The following is a 12608-nucleotide window of genomic DNA, read 5'->3' on the forward strand; positions in this document are numbered from 1 at the left end:
ATAAATATTGAAAAAAATCGATTCGTGGCCTTCGAGAATCGAGATTGAATCGACCACATTTTAAAAATCGATTTTTTTGCCCAGCCCTAGTAAACAAGTGCTTTGGCTACAATAGGTAGTTCTGGAGTAGACCAGGACCATGCATTTCACTTCAGCACGTTGCATCTTACTGTATGAGATGAACTCACTTTTTCATAGCTTTTGAGACACTTGCTCCTGCTTTTTTCCTAGCAAAGAAAATCGCTGAAAGCTTAAAGTGAAGGCCTGATTATTTCAGGGGCCTTGTCACAAGTCCATTGTTTTTTTTTGTTTTTTTCTGTTACTTTTCTATATTTTCACACTTAAAATAAGTCCCAAGTGCTTTCATTGTTGTCCGCATAAGTCTGAGTATAATTCAGTTATATAACACTCTTAATTGTCAAGAAATTAAACGTTTCTAGTACAACATACTTGCCTGTTCATCAAAAATTGCCTTTCACTTGCACCGGGAAAAATTTATTTCGTTTTGTTTAGTAACTTTCAGGAAGGTGTACTCATTTTTTTGCAACACAAAATGTTATCACTTTGATAAGAATTTTATTTTACTGAATAATGTTGACACCCTTCTTTGGTATCTGATCAAGCCAGCTTACTAACATCACTATTTCTGTCAAGATTCTTATTGAAGACATACTAGTGATACATAAAATGCATTATTTATTGTTATATTCCATTTAAATATAAATCTGATCCTGCGGTCTCTATAAAAATATAGAAGTCTCATATGCTCACTAAAGCTGCATTTATTTGATCTCAATATTACTGTTTTTAATGTAATTTTGAAATATTACAACAATTTACAATAACTGTTCTCTATTTGAATATTTTAAAATGTAATTTTCATTTTCATTCATCTTATTAGCGCTGTCAAACGATTAATCGCAATCCAAAATAAAAGTTTTTTGTTTACATAATATATGTGTGTGCTGTGAATATTTATTATATTTATCATGCATGTATATATTTCAGAAAAATATTTTATTATATTCATATATATATTATTATATTAAATAGATTTATATATAAGTTATATTCATATAAATATATAAATGTCAATATTTTCAAAATATATACGGTATGTGTGTGTATTTATATATACATAATAAGTATACACAGTGCACGCACACACACATTATGTAAACAAAAACCTTTATTTTGGATGCCATTAATCGTTTGACAGCGATAATCCTTATATATTTATAAACAGCGGGAAAATCAGCATCCCTGATGGTTACAAGTTCAGTGCAACTAGATTTGTAATGTCACTGTCATTAAAGACTGAATCTGGTTACAAAACCAGAGCAATGTTCCTTATAAACATACGAGTCTTCCATGCAGCCTGTAATGATTTGTTCGAGGCTTTGTGACCATTATCTCTCTGTGTCGCATCCCAGCCCAGTGCGGAGAGCATGGCGTCTCTGTGCCTGAGTCAGCAGCGCTGTGTGAAGGCCTCGATCGCGTCGCAGTGGCAGCTGGCCGAGGCGCAGGACCAGCTCTGCGGTTTGGAGCTCCACAGCTCTGAGTCTGTGGAGCAGGAGCGCGCCCAAGCCCTGGCCTCCTCCGCAGAGCTCTCGCAGACCGAACAGGAGTGGAGACATAAAGAGACCATGCTGGGACGGAGCCCCACTCTGTGCCCCGAGGCCAGCCGAGATGTGTTTGACAAGGTATCATATCAGCACACTAGAAAAGTCTTGTATTTATCGGAGCATTGAGCAGGATACAGACCACTGTGACTGTGATCTCAGCACTGAGCTCTGAGTCTAAATATAAAACACACAGCAGCATTTCCCCTTTAGAGGCCTGTGATGTTTTGGAACGGGGCTAACAGCAAATATATTAATAAAATGAATATCTATACACTTATGTTTGTTACTTTCCTTTGAACAGCTAAATATACACTACCATTCAAAAGTTTGGGGTCAGTAAGCATTACTTTTCATTCAGCGCTCAAATATTAAATTGATCAGTAAATCGATCATGTCAGTAGAGACATTTATAATATTTCTATATATGTATATGTACATATGTGAAATAAATGCTGTTCTTTTGAACTTTTTAATCATCAAAGAATTCTGGAAAAAGTATCAAATCTGTTTTCAACATTGATAATAATAAAAACATTATTAATAATTGAGCGCCAATAATAATTAAGCATCAAATTAACTTTCTGAAGGATCATGTGGCTCTGAAGACCGGAGTATTGATGCTGAAAATTCAGCTTTGATCACAGGAATAAATTACATTTTAAAATGTATTCAAATAGAAAAATGTTGTTTTAAATTGTAGTAATATTTCACAGTATTACTGTTTTTTGTTTCTGTATATTTGATCAGATAAAGGCATTACAGACACTTCTTTCAAAAACAGTAAAAAATCTTCTGGTTGTATAGACTTTTTAAATAGAGACTTCCACTCAGATATTAGTTCAAAACTGAATATTTTTAATAGTTATGTTTTTTGCAAACCAGACACTAGCATTATGCTGACTATCCTGGCCACTCTTTTCCCTATAATGAATGTGAATTAATAAGTCAGGAACTCAGGATATTGTTCAAAAATAGCTTGAAATGGCATTCCTGAACTATTTATTCAACAAAAGCGTTCGTTCCTTCATTGTCAGTGGATAATAAGCTTACACAAAATAAATATTCTGTAACACATATTGTTTAACACATTATATTATATTATATTATAAGTGTACATGTGTAGATTGCTGATGCCCCTTTTCTCATTGTTTCCTAGAGTATCATAAACCGTTCACAGTCTTGGCCTAATGAATCCGATCACGATAAGAACATAAGCTTCGTCCAGCGTAATGAAGAACTCTTGAAACATTTTGGTAAGTCATGGAGCTTGATTTGTGTGTTTATTAGTGGAGATTGTTCATCTGAATTGAGGTTGTCCTCTTTGTTCTGATTGGACAGGTATGTTGAGGAGGTGGGATGATAGTCAGCGCTTTCTAGCAGAGTACCACCATCTCATCTGTGAAGAAACGGCCAATTACCTGATCCTGTGGTGCTTCCGTCTGCAGGCAGAGCAAGTGAGTGCATACAAGCTGTACTGTTTCTGCAGTATGTACTGTGTGCCTTCATGACCTACTACCGATCCTCATTGTCTGGATCTTCTGCAGAAAGAGGCATTAATGGAGCAGGTGGCTCATCAGGCAGTCGTCATGCAGTTTATTCTGGAAATGGCCCGCAACACTCAGCAGGACCCACGAGGCTGTTTCCGTCAGTTCTTTCAGAAAGCCAAAGTAAGTGCAGACATCACCTTCAACCTCTGCTGCGCTTTTCCCAGTGCTGTTTTGGACAATGCATTACACATCTTCACTGTAAGTCACTGTACATGACTTATTTAGCCAGAGAGGTACAACAGCAAGTCCTCAAGGTTATTCGCAAAAATAGTGTATATTTTATTATTATAGAATAATTAAGGGCTTTTTATTTTTGAAGGAATGCTCATAGGGCTCAAGACTGCGACCATTTTTTCTGGCGGTGCGATTACATTTTGTGAGCGGCTGCACTGGTGCGACCACCGCGTTGTTCAACGCGTAAGCGCTGCCGTTTCTGTTGAATATGAAAAACATCAAACGGCAAACGAAACGAAAGCGAAACCAAACCGGTCTGCGCTGCGCAGCTCAAACGTAGCACGGACCGTTTATCAGCTAGGACCGCAACGCAAACAAACTTGTCTGAGCTCAGAATAGCTTTACTCGGGAACCAAAGTTGATTTCGCGACACTGTTGCTGCTAGGGCTGGGAAAATAAATCGATGCATCGCGACTCGAGAAATGATTCGGCATCAATTCTGAGATTTTCCGAATGCATCGCGATTCTTTCTCGAGTTGATTCTGAGCGTAGTTTTGAACAGCAGATGGCGCTGCATGCTTTACAAACAGCCGTACTCTGCTTGTTTCCAAATCCTTACACACACTTGAACCTAAAATAATCATTCATAAAATTTGAAAAGGATTACAAGGGTGTTCACAGTGGGCTGTGTTTACATTAATCTGCCGTCATAAAAGCATTCTGAGCCGAGGTGAAATTACAGACTCAGCCGAACGTACAAGCGCTCTTCAGCGCTCTTCTTCATGAGCATTTGAGTGTGCGGATAAAAACTAGAGTAGAGCGCCATCTGCTATTAAAACCTAAGCTCAGAAGCGATTCCAGAGAGAATCGCGATGCATTCAGAAGATCTCAGAATCCATCCACGCATCGATTCTGCATCAATTTATCGTCACAGCCCTAGTTGCTGCACAGATCCAGTGAGAAGTGTTTGAATTCGCCGCACAATAAATAAGGTTGCTGCGAGATCTGGTAAAGTCCCATTAAGGCAAGTCATGTCACTCGGCGGCCATCTTTGAAACACCTCTCGGGCATGCACGTGCAGCCTAACACATAGACTTGCAAAGTGCACCGTGTGGGCATATGAAATCTACATCATATGCACAGTACATGAAAACAAAAAAAAAGGGTTTGTTCCAAAGTCTCTTTAAGGCAAGTCATTTCACTCGACGGCCATCTTCGCCTCTGCATGCAAGTGCAGCTCCTATATCTTTGAATAGGGAAACATAAAATTCTCCAAAACTATTGGCCAAGCTTACGATTAAATTTCATATTTGAAATCACCAATGAAATCTGACAACAACTGTATCATAAATGTTGTTTATTTCGCTCAAATAGCATTAAAAAAGCTTGTTTCTCAGGCTAGACCAGCCAGAGCGCATGCGCAGTCCTAGGCGCACATCTCAGAACGCTGACTGTTTCTATAGCAACCGGGACTTCTAACGGCAGCTGCAGTGATGCGCTTACTTTACCGATTAGAGATTGGCTCTTTTGCTCAGAAGGCGGGGCTTCGTTCGATAGAGCGGCCATATTGAGCGTTGCATTTCTCCCCATTCAAAGCACTTCTTGGGTATTCTATAGTCTTTGGTCTAGTGAGAATCATTCAAATTGTGCTCAGAATTCTCTGTTATAAACAGCGCTGACGTACGGCAGAAAACCAGAATTATTTAACGCTAACTGTAACCATGGTGTTGTGGCAGAAATAGTCAAATGTCATTACATTATTCATTTCAGGGTTTGTACAACCTTTTGAGAGAGAAATTTTTTTCAGTGACTTAACTATTTCCAGCACTTCAAAGCTCTAAAATGATCCAATTTGAATGTTATTTTTAATAACATAACCAAAATATACTTTGCGGTAAACAAACGCTTATGTAAAATTAAAAAATACATAAACTAACCATTATAACCAGTAGATGGCAGCAGAGGAGCACTTCTTGGCTTAGTAGTCATTCATTTCTACTTTTTGCTTTGTATTTTGAAATGATAAAATCACATTATAAAATATCAAATCAAGAAATCAGATTTTTTTTTTCAAGTTTTACACTTTTTTTGTGTATGAAGTAAGAAAGAAAAGTCACAAAGTGCCTTGAAAAACAAACTTTTCTTAAATTTGCGACTAAATCACACATAATCACTGAAGTTGGTCAGTTCCATATAATACTATAGAAGAGCAATGGTACATTTAATAAGAGTGGAATATATAAGAATTAGATTTTGCACATGTTACTGTTGTTAATAAAAGTACATGTTGTATGCTTCCCAACTCAAGCTTAGTGCTTTATTGTCAGATGTCTATAAACATGAAATGAACATGTAATATTATTTGTAACTGTACTTATTAATGCAAAACAATAGTAATTTTATGATTAAATTATCTATATTTTTAATACTCCCACACACCATCCCCAGTGCTACCAGATCTGCTCCTGGCGCCACCGTCTGTAGGACACTGCTCTCAAATGTTCATCTGGAGCCCTGGCTCACCAAGCCTGCATTTGTTTGATCAAAAATACAATAAAAATAGTAATATTGTGAAATAATATTACAATTTAAAATAACTGTTTTCTATTGTGATGTATTTTAAAATGTAATTTACTCATGTCATGCAAAGCTGAATTTTCAGCATTATTACTCCAGTCTTCAGTGTCACATGATCCTTCAGAAATCATAATAATATGCTGATTTGCTGCTCATTTCTTATCAATTATTATTGGTGCTCAATTATTAATAATGATTCTTATTATCGATGTTGAAACCTGTAATTACTGCGTAATATTTTTGGAAGCTATTTTAAGGATTCTCTGAGATGAATATTGAAATAGAATTTTTTTGTAACATTATTAATGTCAATATAATGAAAATAAATGTATTGTATTCATTTTTTTAAAGAAAAAAAACGTACCACTATTACTAGTTTACTATTCAACTTTTAAATGGTAGTGTATTGCGATTTCCACAGAAATATTAAGCAGCACAACTGTTTTCAATATTGATAATAATAATAAATGTTTCTTGAGCAGCAGGTCATCATATCAGTATAATTTCTGAAGGATCATGTGACACTGAAAACATGCGCGTAATGTTGCTGAAAATTCAGCTTTTATCACAGGAATAAATTGCATTTTAACGCATTAAAATAGAAAAAAAGAACAGGAAAACTTTACAAATGTTCAAAATGGAAAAACTCTTACATTGTAATAATATCTCACAATATTTTTGATCAGATAAATGCAGCCTTTCGTGTAGTCAGTCCGAGTGAGTGTGAGTGTTATGCAATAATGTCAGTGACCACTAGAGAGAGACATGACATAACTGAAGTTCATATTCACACATTCATCCAAACCTCTTTCATATTTGCACTGAATGCATTTTGAATCATATTTATTCTGGTTTGCTCTTCTTTTTTTCTTTTCTTTTTTTTTAAGGCAGGGCAGGAGGGATACTTGGACGTCTTCCACACAGAACTCAACGACTTTAAGCAGAGAGTTAAAGAGTATTCCATGAAGTCAAAAGGAGAAACCCCAAAGGATACAGTGCACCAAAACACACCGGCAGGCTGTCGCCTCGACCCCAACGAGGTTTTGGAGTCTTTGCCACCGGTACGAAAGATTATTGAATCTCTGAAGCACATAATATATTTTAAAATGTAATTTATTCCTGTGAATTTTCAGCATCATTACTCCAGTCTTCAGTCTCACACAATCCTTCAGAAATCATTCTAATATGCTGATTTGCTGCTCAAGAAACATTTCTGATTATTATCAGTGTTGAAAAGAAACCCCAAAGGATACAGTGCACCAAAACACACCGGCAGGCTGTCGCCTCGACCCCAACGAGGTTTTGGAGTCTTTGCCACCGGTACGAAAGATTATTGAATCTCTGAAGCACATAATATATTTTAAAATGTAATTTATTCCTGTGAATTTTCAGCATCATTACTCCAGTCTTCAGTCACATGATCCTTCAGAAATCATTCTGATATGCTGATTTGCTGCTCAAGAAACATTTCAGAAATTATTATCAATGCTGAAAACAGTTGTGCTGCCTCGTATTTGTTTGGACACTGAACAATTTTTTTTTTCTTTAAAAATTCAAAAGATCAGCATTTATTTGAAATAGAATTTATGACTATGAAAATGTCTTTACAGTCACTTTTGATCAATTGAATGTGTCCTTGCTGAATAAAAGTATACTTTTCTTTTCAACTTTTCAACACTAGTGTAGCTAGTAACAAAATCTAATCTAAGTCAAATGTTGAATTTGCAGGAGCTGAAAACATGCATCCAGATGCAGGATATGCAGATTCTTCAGAACGTGCTGAGCAGCATGAACACGCAGGTAACGCTGCAGCTTTATGCTGTAAAACATCAGAACGTGTCAACCATTCTCAATCAGGTTCTGGTTTGTCTTTTTTTATTATTATTAGTGCTGTCAAATGATTAATCGCATCCAAAATAAAAGTTTTTCTTCACATTATATATGTGTGTGTACTGTATTTATTTATTATGTCTATATAAATACACACACATACAGTATATCTTTTGAAAATATTTACATGTATATACATTTATATATTTATATTATTATATTTTATATAAATGTTTAATATATAAACATAACATTTTTCTTTAAATATATACATGCATGTGTTTGTATTTATATATACATAATAAATATACACAGTACACATATATTATGTTAGCAAAAACTTTTATTTTGGATGTGATTAATCGCGATCAATCGTTTGACAGCACTATTTATTATTAATTTTTAATAATAAATGGTTCTTGGTTCCCAACCCTTCAAATCAGGTGCAGTGTTACAGCTTTAGGCCCCGATCACACTGAACGCGTTTTTTTAGGTCTGAAACTTTTTTGGTGACTTTTAAAAAAGAGCAGTGCATTGTGTTTTTTTTATGTTGCTAGGCAACCACCAAATCAGCTGTCCTGTCCAGACTAATCAAAGGATTATAGTGCGAGCGCTCTAAAATCTTTGGTTTTTGCTGTTAAGTAAGCTGTCATATTAGCAGAAACCTTAAAAAATACAGCTACGGGTAACACGCGACAGACACCAAAAGTTTCTCCTCCATCATTGCAGTCTCCGGACTTTCTAAGCCACGGTAAACTTTCGTCATCACAATGAAAGGCCAGCCACACCGTTCATTCGATTGGACAATGGAAAAAAACACGAAATGACGTCGGGCACTTTTCCACTCAGGGTTTCTTTTTTTTAAACTTCAGGCGCATCCTCCAAAAACGCGAGGCGCAGCAGCGGCTAAAACGCGAGGCACCCGGGGCTCATAAACAGTGCGCAAAACGCTCACTGCCAACAGAAAACAATTTAAAAAAGGTGCCTCTCACTGCAAAAAACGCGTTCTGTCTGATCGGGGCCTGGAAGCATGCAGCGTTGTCTGAAGTGTAACCAAAACATGATGGCGTGTTTCAGGGTCATTTTAGGGGTTAAGCACATTTTTCAGGTTCTTGAACACTTCCTCCATCACTTTCACTTGTCACCACAGAGAGCACATACTCTGAACCTGACAAAGACGAGCTGAATGAGAGCCAAGAGACACAGGAAGAATTGCATAATAGCTTTAATCTGCAACAGCATTGCATTCATCAGAATCCAGGCTGACCTATAATCCCTCTTCCTGCCCTGCAGATCTGCGTAAGAGTGGATGTGCAGATTATAACAGGATAGATCACACAAATATAAAACAATTCACCCTCATGTTGTTCCAAACCTGTATGACTCATTTTCTTCCATAGAGCACAAATTGAGATATTTTGTAGTATGTTCATGCTGCTCCTTTCCATATAATAAAAGTAAATGGGGACCAGGGACTTTCAAGCTCCAAAATGACACAAAGGCACCATAAATGTAGACCAAACTAGGGATGCGCCGATCCGATATTCATATCGAGTATCGGCTCCGATATTGGCATTTTTCTCAGATCGGGTATCGGTCAGAGAGGGCCGATTCGGTATCGGAGGCGAAAAAGGCGGATCGGAGCATCCCTAGACCAAACAACTCCTTACAGTACCATTAGGGTCAGAAAAATGTTGTTCTTTTAGATTTTAGACTTGTTTGCATTAAAGTGACTGTAAAATCTTTATAATGTAAAAAAAAAAATGAGGCGGCACAACTGTTTTCGTCATAATCAGAAATGTTTCTTGAGCAGCAAATCAGCAGCATATCAGAATGATTTCTGAAGGATCATGTGACACTGAAGACTGGAGTAATGATGCTGAAAATTCAGCTTTAGCATAATAAAAATAAATTACATTTTAAAATATATGAAATTTAAATTCTAACAATACTTCACAATGTTACGGTGTGTATTTTTGAGAACATTCTTTGATAAAAGAGACTTCTTTTAAAAACATTTTAAAATATAATATGATAAAGCTACACCTAAGAAAACGTATTGCTAAAATTTGAAATGTGATTTTGGTCACCATTGACTTCCATTGTATGGAAAAGGGCAGTATAACAATTCTTCAAAGTTTCTTCTCATGTTTTGCATGCAAGATAGAAACTAGTACAGGTTTGGACCAACACGAGTGAGTAAATGGTGACAGAATTTACATTTTTGGGTGAACTATAAGCATTTTTGATCATTATACTGTTCAGTATACAGCTCACTTCCTGTTCCTCATACTGATCTCGTGTTCTTTTCCTGTTATTTATTAACATCCTCTTTCTCGCTCATAACAGGTGGCAGAATACCACGTGAAGCGTTGCTTGGAGGCAGGACTTTGGACGAATATACCACGAGTCTCCAAAGAAGAAAGTTCAGAAACGGACGAGTGGAGAATGATGGAGAGCTAGCAGACGAAACTTCACTAGGAAACCAGCTTTGGGTCGCAGGACAGGAAGAACAAGGGCTGTGCTCAGAGACTTTTGTTTTGTATCCGTGCCTGGATGTGTGCTGCACTTTATATTTGTTTAAAAGAGAAAGTATTTTAAAAGAGATTGGGAACTGTATTTTGAGGCACTTATATTTTTGTGCACATTTCTGTTGCTAACTTCTTCTGTTTTAGCATTTTGAGAAACGTTTAGGAAAGCGGTACGTGCAGGAGTGCAAAGGAAAACCTCATAGTTTAAATCAAGCTTTTTTCTCATGTTCTTTTTGTTGTTCTCCACCGTTGGATTGTAATCTACAGCATCCACTGAACATTCAGACTCCAGCTGCTCTCTGGGAACTGTTTCATGTGTCATCTGTGCATGGACACGGCAGATAACAGTCAGCTTCCTGCAGATAGACAAACGACACTAAGGCGAAGCAGGACCTCCCACTTTGCTATCTTCACGATGGAAATGAGACCTTTGCAAAAAGTTCAAGTAGTACAACATGAAAACCAGCAATATAATACTGTTACCTTCAGTAATAATGAAAGAGATTCACGTTCACTGTCAAAATGTAAACCGGATGCTAAAGGCACTGGGGCTGTTGAGTTTGATATGATGTCAAAAGTCACAAATTGGGATGGTTCACCCATAAAAATCATCATTTCTCAATCTTAGATTGTTCCAAGCCTGTTTGACTTGACGTTGAACACAAAAATGTTTTATTCATACAATGACGGTCAATGGCATCCAATCAATGCTGTTTTGGACCCCATTGACTTCCTTTCATTATATGGTCAAAAACAAGTAATGTTCTTCTAAATGTCTCTTCTTGCATTTTCCATAGAAGAAAGAAAGCGATGCATGTTTGGATGATGACCCATCCCAACAAATAAGACTTTCAGAGATGCCATTTTGCCTCGCCATCAACCTGACTTGTATTGATTGCAGTAATTGCATTGAAACACGGCCGATGCTGTTTGCTTATCGCATCCAGCTCTACAGCATATATAAGAGCATATTCAGCAAACCACGATTTGTGTAATATTAAATGATGCCTGTGATGACATTGTGCAAATCTTTACAAGCAGATCGAAATCCTCAATTAAATCTTTAGACCACCGGTATTGCTGACTGATTGAAATATTTAATTTTGCCGTTTATTTTGATTAGAATAACGTCTTGGCATTTTATAAATGTGTTGGCTAGCTCTCTGTGTGAGGGATTCACCTTGGACTACTTGTAGGCAATAAACGGGCCAATAACGTGCGGTTTTAGAAGGAGGGGCATTTTTGGTTGAAAGCAGCTAGGATCAAATGTATGATATGTGCTTTTGCGGCACGTCCTCTCAACAAAAGGAACATAAGGCACGGTCATAAAGTTAATATATGTGAAACACAAACATTTGAGAGTGGTTGAGAAATATTGAATGTTTCTTGGAGATATTGATGAGAAAATTGGCCATTTCTTTATTTCTTTTAAGCTACTCAATCTTTAGGTCCAAAAAATATAATGTAAACAGTGTGATACATTATATGAATATAAATATATATATGTAAATATTTTCAAAATATATATTGTATGTGTGTGTATTTGTATATACATAATAAATATACACACACATATTATGTAAAGAAAAACTTTTATTTTGGATGTGATTAATTGCGATTAATCATTTGACAGCACTAATATATATATATATATATATATATATATATACATACAGTGCCTTGCAAAAGTATTTTCATTTTTTTTCATGTTTTGTTATGTTGCAGCCATATGTTAAACTGCTTTAAATTACTTTTTTTTTTCCCCACATCAAATCTACACTCCATACACCATAATGACAAAGCAAATAACAGGTTATTAAAAATAAACTTAAAAAACTTAAATAATTCCATTGCATAAGTATTCATACCCTTATCTGGGACAGTTGAAATTTAGCTCAGGAGCATTCATTTTGTTTGTAAGTGTTACCACACTTTGAGTGAAGCTAACCTGTGGCAAATTCAATTGAATGGGTATGATTTGGAAAGCTGAAAATGCATATTAGAGCAAAGACCAAAACAAAAAAACTCAGAGAGCTCAGAGACAGGATTGCATCAAACCACACATCTGGGGAAGAGTTCAGAAAAAATTCTGCTGCATTGAAGGTTCACAGAAGCATGTAATGAGTATGATTTGGAAAGCTGAAAATGCATATTAGAGCAAAGACCAAAAAAAAAAAACTCAACGAGAGCTCAGAGACAGGATTGCATCAAACCACACATCTGGGGAAGAGTTCAGAAAAAAATTATGCTGCATTGAAGGTTCACAGAATCATGTAGCCTTCATTATCCATAATGGAAGACGTTTGAAAGAACTAGAACTCTTC

General features: G+C 36.4%; 1 protein-coding gene across 4 annotated transcripts in view; it reads left to right on the forward strand.

Annotated features, from left to right (window-relative positions):
- The window catches only part of cdc37l1 (cell division cycle 37-like 1), an 18167-nt gene extending 6466 nt beyond the window's left edge, over positions 1-11701 (forward strand). Inside the window, exons 2-9 of one of the 4 annotated variants that reach the window (XM_016447312.1) lie at positions 1434-1703; positions 2782-2878; positions 2964-3079; positions 3170-3292; positions 6811-6912; positions 7172-7243; positions 7652-7723; positions 10103-11701. In XM_016447312.1, the coding sequence (XP_016302798.1) occupies positions 1449-1703; positions 2782-2878; positions 2964-3079; positions 3170-3292; positions 6811-6912; positions 7172-7243; positions 7652-7723; positions 10103-10216 (951 nt within the window). In that variant the 5' untranslated portion in view covers positions 1434-1448 and the 3' untranslated portion in view covers positions 10217-11701. Of the gene's footprint in view, positions 1-1433; positions 1704-2781; positions 2879-2963; positions 3080-3169; positions 3293-6810; positions 6985-7171; positions 7244-7651; positions 7724-10102 lie in introns of all 4 variants that reach the window. The other 3 variants (XM_016447308.1, XM_016447311.1, XM_016447309.1) reach the window with 3 other exon arrangements.
- The last annotated feature ends 907 nt before the right edge of the window (positions 11702-12608 follow it).

This window comes from Sinocyclocheilus anshuiensis, unplaced genomic scaffold, assembly GCF_001515605.1.
Source record: "Sinocyclocheilus anshuiensis isolate Anshui unplaced genomic scaffold, SAMN03320099.WGS_v1.1 scaffold567, whole genome shotgun sequence".
In the NCBI taxonomy this organism is placed as follows: Eukaryota; Metazoa; Chordata; class Actinopteri; order Cypriniformes; family Cyprinidae; genus Sinocyclocheilus; species Sinocyclocheilus anshuiensis.